The sequence below is a fragment of the Myotis davidii genome, unplaced genomic scaffold (genome assembly GCF_000327345.1).
Source record: "Myotis davidii unplaced genomic scaffold, ASM32734v1 scaffold149, whole genome shotgun sequence".
Lineage (NCBI taxonomy): Eukaryota > Metazoa > Chordata > Mammalia > Chiroptera > Vespertilionidae > Myotis > Myotis davidii.
Window position 1 is genome coordinate 2312477 of NW_006352194.1, and position 10044 is coordinate 2322520.

The 10044-nt window shown below is 36.5% G+C and overlaps 1 protein-coding gene across 1 annotated transcript in view; it reads right to left on the reverse strand.

Moving 5' to 3' along the window:
- TMEM57 (transmembrane protein 57) overlaps window positions 1–8537 on the reverse strand; it is a 49801-nt gene extending 41264 nt beyond the window's left edge. Inside the window, exons 1-5 of the mRNA XM_006777651.2 lie at window positions 8534–8537; window positions 8195–8255; window positions 6237–6378; window positions 4673–4799; window positions 22–145 (exon numbers count right to left, since the gene is read on the reverse strand). Of these exons, the coding sequence (XP_006777714.1) occupies window positions 22–145; window positions 4673–4799; window positions 6237–6378; window positions 8195–8255; window positions 8534–8537 (458 nt within the window). The remainder of the gene's footprint in view (window positions 1–21; window positions 146–4672; window positions 4800–6236; window positions 6379–8194; window positions 8256–8533) is intronic.
- Between the last annotated feature and the right edge of the window lie 1507 nt (window positions 8538–10044).

The window sequence follows — 10044 nt, forward strand, 5'->3', positions numbered from 1 at the left end:
AAGAATATACATAATACTCACCAGTGAGCAGCAAATGGACGACAAAGGTCTACATGAAAATTTTTGAGATCTTTAAATCTAATTGCTGCTTCAATATAAACAAAGAGAATCCAGAGGGACACTGTGGGCAAACACACTCCTCTTTCTGTGGGAAAGCAGCAGAGAGACAAGCATCAGTGATACATTAACTAACAGAACAGATGGGTTGTTTGAAAGACTGGTTCAACTACAGTTACTTTCATTAAGACTTTCAAACAATTAAAAAGCAATTTAATACAAACTGAAAGCTTTTATATGACAAAAGATGCTATGGAATCATAGGAAGAAATAAAAGACAAACATTCTGGCAGAAAATATTTCCAGTATATGTAAACAAAGGAGTTATAGCCCTAACATACAAAGAGCTCCTATAAATCAACAGAAAGGCAATGATTATAAGCCATAAAAGAAAATACATAGATGGCTAAAAAGCATATAAAAAGAGGCCCAATTTCACTACTGATTAGGGACATACAAACTTTAAAAATGAGATTCCTTTTTTAAATCTATCAGATAAGCATAATTTAAGACATGTAATCGTATAGGGAGGGTATGAGAAAGGGCTCATTCTCATACTTGGCAATGACATAAATTGAGGCAAACATCTTAAAAGGCAATTTGGCAATATAATTAAATTTAAAATAGTTATACCGTTGACCTAGAAATTCCAATTCCAGAAATCTACCCTACAGAAATATAAGAGCCTTGAGATAAGTATATAAGAATATGCACTGTATTATTATTTGCAACAGTAAAAAAATAGAATTAAAATGTCCATCAATAGGGAACTGTTTAATTTTGGTTGACTTATATAATAAAATATCATGCAGTTTTCAAAAGAATGAAGAGCTGTACTAATATGAAATATGTAAAAAAATAAAGTACAAATGAGCTACAACACAAAGAAATTTTTCTGACACTTAAGTACTATTAAAAAAATTTTTTTTTCTTAACTACAAGCTCATATTCCCTTTGTAATTAAAAACAATTTCCAAGGAAGAAAAAAGCAGCTTGCAACAGAATAAGTTGCAAATAAGAAATAATTTTCACTGGTTTTGGAATCAAAATCTGTAGCGAGGTCCATCTTTGTCAGGATATGACTAATAATGGGGTATTTTATAAATATGGACTACATAGGCATGAGGTCCAACAACTGTGGAAAGAGCTCCTTTTAGACTGTATAAGGCAAGCAAGTTACAAAAGAGAGACTAGGGGAGAAAAATCAGTGACCTAAAGCTTTTTACTAAGGATCTTTGGGATAAAACAAACAAACAAATAAATCATACAATTTTGGAACTAGAAAGAATATCATTTAGCCGTACTTCCTTATTTTACTGAAGAGTAAAGTGAGGCCCAGAGTTTATACAAATTGGTCCAAGTTTACAGAGATAACACTAAGTCTGCTTCTAAGGAGCATAAACCTAAGTTCCCTTAGGCCTAGTCCATAAAGAAGGAAAACACTCCCAACCTTTGTGAATGTAGCTAATTGACTCAATCATTCTTATAGATTATACAAAAAAAAGGTATTTTTACAATATAGGATGATAGACAGCAACCTTTAGAAAAATGCATCTTCATATTAGTTTCAAAATAGTTTATATTCCCAACTGGCCAGTGTGGCTTGGTTGGCTGGCTGAGCATCGTCCCATGCACCAGGAGGTTCTGGTTCAATTCCCAGTTGGGGCACATGCCCTGATTGTGAGCTCAATACCCAGTAGGGGGTGTGTAGGAGGCAGCCAATTGATATTTCTCTCTCTTCGATGCTCCCTCTCCCTTCCTCTCTCTGAAATCAATAAAAACACATTAAAAAGTTATATTCCTTACTCCCTATATTAATTTCTAAGATTATCATAAATTACATTACAGAAAAAAATAGAAAAATTTGGACAAAATATCTGTATTTCTAAACCTATCAAATAATAAAATAAAATTATGTTGAAAATATTTTTGAACAACAGTCATGTTGTACATACAATTTTGTATCCTATTTCCCCCCTCTTAACAGCAAGGGGAAAAGTTTATAATATAATATTCTTTTGTGACAATATATAATTTCATCAACCATTCCTAATATTCTTAAGAAAGAATTTTACATTTTAACAACTGGGAAAAAATTAATCCCAAGTTATATAAACTGCACTCATGTTTGTTAGGCCCAATAGTAACACAAAGTTGTTTTGTTTGTTTGTTTGAGCTCCAATCACTCCTAATTAAAACATACTTAGCAGCGTAGCTATTCCAACATACATTTCTGAGCCGAGGGCTAAAGAGAGGCCAGTCTCACTTATGACATTAGCTTCATTGCTGCCCTGTGGGTCACCCACCAAACTCGTTCCCAGCAGATTCTATTAATAGTTATATGAGTAGTTTTTTCTTAACTACTGAGACATTATTAAAGTAATTTAGGAAATCATTATAGTTCATCAGAGTCACAGATTATCTGAGCTGGAAGGCTCCCTTAAACATTATCTAGATTACTCCACTTTCATATGACAAAGAATAAACTGAGACCTAGAGACAGTGACTACTGTAAATGGTAACTCACTCGAAACAGGCCCAAGCCAAGGAAATACAAGGAAAAACTGGTGTGTAGGAAAATCTCTTTAATTAGAGGAAAGCACACTCAGAAACCATCATGCTAGCTTATAAAGCAAGTCATATATGAAGGAGTGGTGAAGATGGAGATGGAGAAAACTGCTCATGACGGATACTTTAAATAACAGAGCTGCACTGCGTCTTCTACATGGGCCAACACCACCCTCTTAGTAACTTTGAGAAGAGGATGAATGTTGCTCCAGAGAGCTTTTATTAGCTGGTGTTCCCTAAGTGGTTAAAATCCTACAGGTTGCAGTTGGTCCTAAGAATCAAGTTTCAGGCAGCTTTGCAGACAAGTTAAATGATCACATCCCTATTCATCTGATGTTCAGTCTTCGACAGTGGAGTGGAACTGTCAAAACATCTCATTTCATCTTAATTTGAAATATCAGTCAGAAGAAGGGAGGTGACTGTGTAACTTCAAGTCAGAACATACCTGAAACAATACATTTCGGTTAAAAGAACTACTAAGGCCTCACTGGTGTGGCTCAGTTGTTGAGTGTCAACCCATGACCTAGGACAGAGGTGACGAACCTATGACACGCGTGTCAGAGGTGACTCGCGTGTCAGAGGTGACACGCGAACTCATTTTTTGGTTGATTTTTCTTTGTTAAATGGCATTTAAATATATAAAATAAATATCAAAAATATCAATCTTTGTTTTACTATGGTGCAAATATCAAAAAATTTCTATATGTGACACGGCACCAGAGTTAAGTTAGGGTTTTCAAAATGCTGACACGCCGAGCTCAAAAGGTTCGCCATCACTAACCTAGGAGGTCATGGTTTGATCCCTGTTAGGGCACATGCCCAAGTTGCGGGCTCTATTTCCCAGTGTGGGGCATGCAGGAGGCAGCCGATGAATGATTATCTCTCATCACTGATGTTTCTATCCCTCTCCCTCTCCCTTCTTCTCTCTAAAATCAATAAAAACATTTTTAAAAAAGATAAGGATTCTTAAAAAAAACAAACCCACTAAGAACTAGGGAGATTAGGATGATGAAGTGCTTAAAATAACACACAAGGAAAAGTTGATGAAACCAGAGATGTTTTACCTCCAGAAAGGAAGACTTGAGAGGATATGACAGTGTCTTTAACTCTCTAAAGAAATATTAATGTGGATGGAGGTTACACCTATTCAGTGTGGCTCTAATGTAAGGAGGTCCAATATTTGGCCATGAGGAGATGACCTGCAGCTCCCCTGAAATTTTAATGAAATTTAAAGTTTATATCCTCTAAGTCAGATCAGTAAGTCCAAAAACAGTTAAAACGTACTAGGTCAAAAGTATAAGGAAGAAAATTCTGGCTCAGTATGAGAAAGAATTTTCTATTACAGATGCCCCAAAACAACAGTAGTACTAGTAAGCGCCTTGTCACTATAGGTTTTCAAACAGAGACTAATACCATGTGTGAGGAATGCTATACCAAATAAGGCTGCAACTAAATGACCTCTGACTTCCTTTCAAGCTGAAACTCCCAGAACATTTTTCCTATTTGGCACATAGCTGTCTTCAAGTCTACCTAAATATGAATCACTTTGACTTTAAAAAAAAAATGATGATGAGAGCTCTGGCCAATTTGGCTCAGTGGATAGAGTGTCGCCTTCAGACTGAAGAGTCCCAGGTTCCATTCGAGTCAAAGGTACGTGCCTTGGTTGTGGGCTCGATCCCCAGCCCTGGTTGGGGCGCCTGTGGGAGGCAGCCAATCGATGTCTCTCTCTTCCTGACTCTCCCTCTCCCTTCTTCTCTCTCTGAAAAATCAATGGAAAAATATCCTCAGGTGAGGATTAACAAAACAACAACAACAAATGATGACGACAGCAGTAACAATCGAGATATCAAGTCATAAAGGCTTAAACTTTTGATTTAATAATGAAAAAATAAAATATATTTTAAAGGTATATTATAATCTATTAGGAAAAGACAACTTTAAAATGTCTATATTAAACTGAACTCTAAATAATTTATTTAAAGATTAATCACGTTTAAGAAGTCTGAATCTAAGATTTTTGTCCATTTAAGAAATCATGAAGACTTACCTGTGTGCCATACGTACTGAACCCATACATATGTGCTAGCAGCAAAAAAAAGCCATTGTATGGGGATGAACAGCAGACATATGATATTTGACGTGAATGCTACACAAACAAAAAACACTGAGAAGGCCTAAAGGGAAAAACAAAACAAAATAAGAAACACCTCTTAGAACCTGTTATTTTCAAACAGAGATTATTAAAAATATGTTGGACAAAATCTCTGAAACTGCTATGCAATAACTACAGAGCAAGTTGTAACAGGAAATTTTAAACATTTAAAATCAACCATATAAAAAATAGTGTTAATTTAATGTTAAAGAGTAATCCTTTTATGGCCTCAAATCATGAAGAACTGGACTAAAACAAACTGAGGTTGGTTCAAGTGAGTTCATTGGACTCCACAGGTAGGTTACTAAAAGAACTAGCATTTTAACACCGAAAAATCTCCTCTCTCCTTACAATACATTCCTAAAGAGCCTCATTCTTAAAGGGTAGGCTGCTGGAGCACATATGAACCAAACTAAATAATAAGAATTATGCTGATGTTAGTGATTTTACTAACACAGCTTTCCTCGGGACACACTTCTACCTATTACCAATGGGACATGAGCTCAAAACCATCTTTTCAAGGCATAGATTTGCTTTGACCAAAGCACCATGCCCAGGTAGAGAGAGTTATAAGTTTAAGATGTGGCTATGGAACACAACAGAACTATAAGACCTGTGCCCTTGCTCTAAACCAGCAATTCTCAACACATGGTCTGGGGATCTCTAGGGGTCTTTCAGCAAGTCCTCCAGGTCAAAACTGTTTTCATAATAATACTAAGATGTTATCTGTCTTTTCCACACTCATTCACTCAAGAGTATGGTGGCGTTTTCCAGAAGCTACATGATATGTGATATTGCAATCAAATGAGTTCAGAAGCAAATGTGAAAATCCAGCTGTCTTCCATTAAGCCAGACATTATATAAATTTGCAAAGCTGTAGTCGATCTTCCAATATTTTTGTTTTGGAAAATATATTTATTTTTCATTTAAAAATGTAATTTGTATTAACAGGTAATAAGTTTGTTATTATTTTTAGGTGAATTAATAAATATTTAAGTTTTTGTTTTAATTTCTAATATAGTAAATATGGATTAATGTAACCCTCATAAATAAAAGCTCTTTGGAGTCCTCAATAATTTTTAAGGATGTATACAGGTTCTGAAACCATAAAGTTTGAGAAGCACTGCTCTAACTCTAAGCCTATCACCAACACAGTGACAGGGGCTCCAGAAACACTTTAGAGTAGGACGGGGTAACTGCTCTTCCTCCCCTACTCTGCCTCCCTCCGGGAGTCCTCCTTCTTTTCACTGCAATGGCAGAGGAGGAGGGATTATTAATCTGATCAATGGGTTTAACAAAATAGCCTTAGAGTCAGTTCATAGACTCTATTTAGCTCAATACAGTCCCCTAAATATTACTAATAAAATCTACTTTAAACAGTTTCATTATCAGTTATTGAAGATTTTCTTGGAAGGGTTATTAAATTCATTATACTTGAAAAACGTATTAATAAACATACCAGTCCCTGGTATCTGAAGGAATCATAGACGCTTCTGATGAAAAGCCAAAACGGCCACAGGTATTCAAATCTGAACTCCAGGACAAAATCTGCCAGGAGGACAAGTGCCCACACTACCAGAAATTTCAGGTATAAAAATGTACTGCAAAATATAAAAATAAATAATTAATTCACAGTCATTTGTGAAGAACTAGAAAGAGAAAAATGCACTGTTTTGCTTAAAAGAGACAAAAAATATCTTCATATACCATGAAAACAATGGAGATGTTGCCGTGGGCCATCTAAAATTTCAAAGCTCTGGTATTCATTCGGAGACCCACAACTATCAAAATAAAATGATGACCAAATTATGCTTAATTCCATTTAAGGTGGGAAAAAATTAAATTTCACCGTTATTTTAAAATGTGCTGTCTGCCTTCAAATACTGCAACTCTCAAAATAACAGCTTTCAAGCTGCTGAAGGCTTCCCATTTGCTGTTTTCCTACCTCTCTACACCTGTATGAAGTCTTTGAAATTGTTTATGCACATCCCTACATGCTTGAACAATTTTGTCTTTTCCCCCATTTCTCCTCTTGCCTCCCTATATAGTTTTCATCTGCATTAACCAAATTAAAAACAAATGACTTGCCATGGCAACTGAGCTTGGCTTTGATAATTTCCTAGGGATATGGCTGCTCCGTTCTTCGTAAGCTGGGTACTTTGAAGTGACCTTTGTTTGGTTCTAGTGGCTTTACAGATTTGCTATCATATTAACAAATGTCACTGAACATGTAAAATGCTGTAATAAAAATAGAACAGGTTTTATTTAATAAATCCTTAAAAAACAAATGACTTCCCAAAAGAGCCAGAAACCAACTTAGCGAGCAGATGCCAATACTAAGGGCTGTGAGGGCACAAAAAAGCATACATTAAAGAAGAAACCCTGAAGTGTCCCGGCCTTGCTCTGTAAATGTGTGCTCCCAGTTCCCTCTGGACTTACGTTAAATAGACACATACTCTGATAAGCCAGTCAGAACACATATCTAACCACTGCAGAGCTCAAAACGAGGTAAGGGCATGGCTTTAAAAATATATTTTTCATGTCCACTCTTCCAGTTCATTAACTGAATAGATAATGGAAGCCTTCAGATTCTACCCATTAATAAACCCCCAATTCTAGGTCCTTAACCCAATTCTAGAGCAGGTTAAATTTAGGTATTTTTAAAAAAAGGTTTTCTAGCCCTGCCTGGGTTGATTGGAGCATCAGTCCATACACCAAAAGGCTGCAGGTTCAGTTCCCAATCAGAGCACATATGTAGATTTCGGGTTCGGTCCCTGGTCATGACAGGTACAGGAGGCAACTGATGGATGTTTCTCTCTCTCTCTCTCTCTCACACACACACACACACACACACACACACACAAAAAACATTCTCACCGGTAGGGGGCGTGCAGGAGGCAGCCAATCGATAAGGTCCTCTCTCATCAACTGCGTCCCTCCTCCCTCCCCCTTCCCCTCTTTCTAAAAATCAATAAAATGTATCTTTGGGTGAGGATTTTTTTTAAAGGCTTTAAAAAATATACTGATTGGAGATAAAATTCACTTTGACTTGGCCTAGAGCAGTGGTTCTCAACCTTCTGGCCCTTTAAATACAGTTCCTCATGTTGTAATCCCAACCATAAAATTATTTTCATTGCTACTTCATAACTGTAATGTTGCTACTGTTATGAATCGTAATGTAAATATCTGATATGCAGGATGGTCTTAGGCGACCCCTGTGAAAGGGTCATTCGACTGCCAAAGGGGTCGCGACCCACAGGTTGAGAACCTCTGGCCTAGAGCCTTGCATGGTGTTTTGCAATACAAATATTCCAATAATGCCATGATTAAATTAGCTGTTTGAATATATACCAGTAACAACAAAAATCAAGACTTTTAAGAAATAAATTTGAAATAAAGATACAAAAAAGTATATACCTCTGGAGGAAACAACAAAACCAGGATCCACCATTGAGGACTCTTTCTGTGCCCTCCGAAGCTATACAGGGAAAGATGTCAAGAACAGACTCATACGACCCTCAATAATACAGTACCATAATGATATCCACAATTTGCAACTAGGGTCAATTTCTAATACTAATTCTTGGTAGACCTTTTGGGCTTGATAGTAAATAAGTTTCAACTAAGAGGTTTACTGTAGAACAGAGGAACCCAAGGTAAACCAGAAGAACACAGGCTTTAATCCTAAACCCAGCCTTATCGTTTCATTTCACTAGAGTCATGTTAGCCAGATGAGAACAGGGCCCTCACTCTCACCCATTAAACCCCATCACTGATCCAGGGGAAAGCAAGGCATATTTTATTAGAAGGAACAACTGAATCATGCAAGCATCAGGAGCACAAATATAGTTTGCGACTGGATTGCCAAGCTACTTGGCTTTAAAACTGAAAGGCTTTTTTTTTCTTGTTTCTAGGTTTTAAAGAAGAAAGAATAGCCGTTCATCCATGTTTTGAAGGCATTTAAGAAACAGCATGGAAATTGCCTGGCTGGTGTGTCTCCGTGGTTGAGCATCGACCCATCAAACAAGAGGTCACCGGTTCGATTCCTAGTCAGGGCTCATGCCTGGATTTGGGCACATGCAAGAGGTAGCTCACTGATGTTTCTCTCTCATCAATGTTTCTATCTCTCTTTCTTCCTCTCTCTTAAAAGAAAAATCAATAAAAACATATTTTAAAAAAAAAGAAATAGCATGGAAATGTATTTACTTCTCTGATGAATCGTTTTTTCCTTGGGGCTGCCTTTGGAATGTAGCTGTACCTCAACATGTCTCTAGTCAGACTATTCTCCAGGTGGAAAAGGTGGAGTACTACCAAGTGTTCCTGCCCCACATGCTCCCAAGCATGGCAGGATCCCAGCCTAACCGGCAACACTCCATGCCACTACAGCATCATCCATAGAATGGCAGCCTATTGAACATTTTTAAAATACTCAATCATAAAATACTCAAACCTACGGCAACACAAAAATGATCATCTTTGTTACAGTGACTACTCTTTTTCAACTCAGTAACTTCAAGGGGATCCCCTTTTACATATTTCATTTCTTTTCAAACAAAGACTCACATACCTTTGATGTTCCTTGACACCCAGCTCTTACTGAGTCAGTTTAGAAGGAAAGTTGATTTTTTACAAACATATGCCATACCCTCAGCTTTTCTCAGTCTCCCCTTTTAGGTGGGCCTGCGTCTAAAAATCAAGAAGCAATCTAATTGACAAAGTTGATTTTACTCTAGAATGAATCTTGAATTCTACGAATTCAGTCTCGGAGGGTTTTAAAAAGTTTATGATAGTTGCCTGATTTGGTATTCTCTTAGTCCTTTATTAGTAAATTATGTCTACTGTCCTTCTATAGGTTAATATACAAAAGTTAAAAGACAAGTAACCTAAAACGACTGCTCATTACTGTAGAACCTCTAATTCCTTTCTTTAAATGTACGGAAAGTCATATAATTTTGCCAAATCCAAAAACATGACATTCTAAAGGGTGAGAAAATTAGACAGGATTTTAAGTCATTTTATAACTTAAATATTTCTTTTAAACCACAAAGAACCAAAATCTGTGGGACACAGTGAAAGCAGTCCTGAGAGGGAAGTTCATAGCTCTACAGACCTACCTCAAAAAAACAAGAAAAAAATGGTAATAAATTATCTAACCCTACAACTTAAAAAATTACAAACAGAGCAACAAGAAAAGCCTGGAGTAAGCAGAAGGAAGAAAATAATAAAGATCAGAGCGGAAATAAATAACATAGAGACAAAAAAAACAC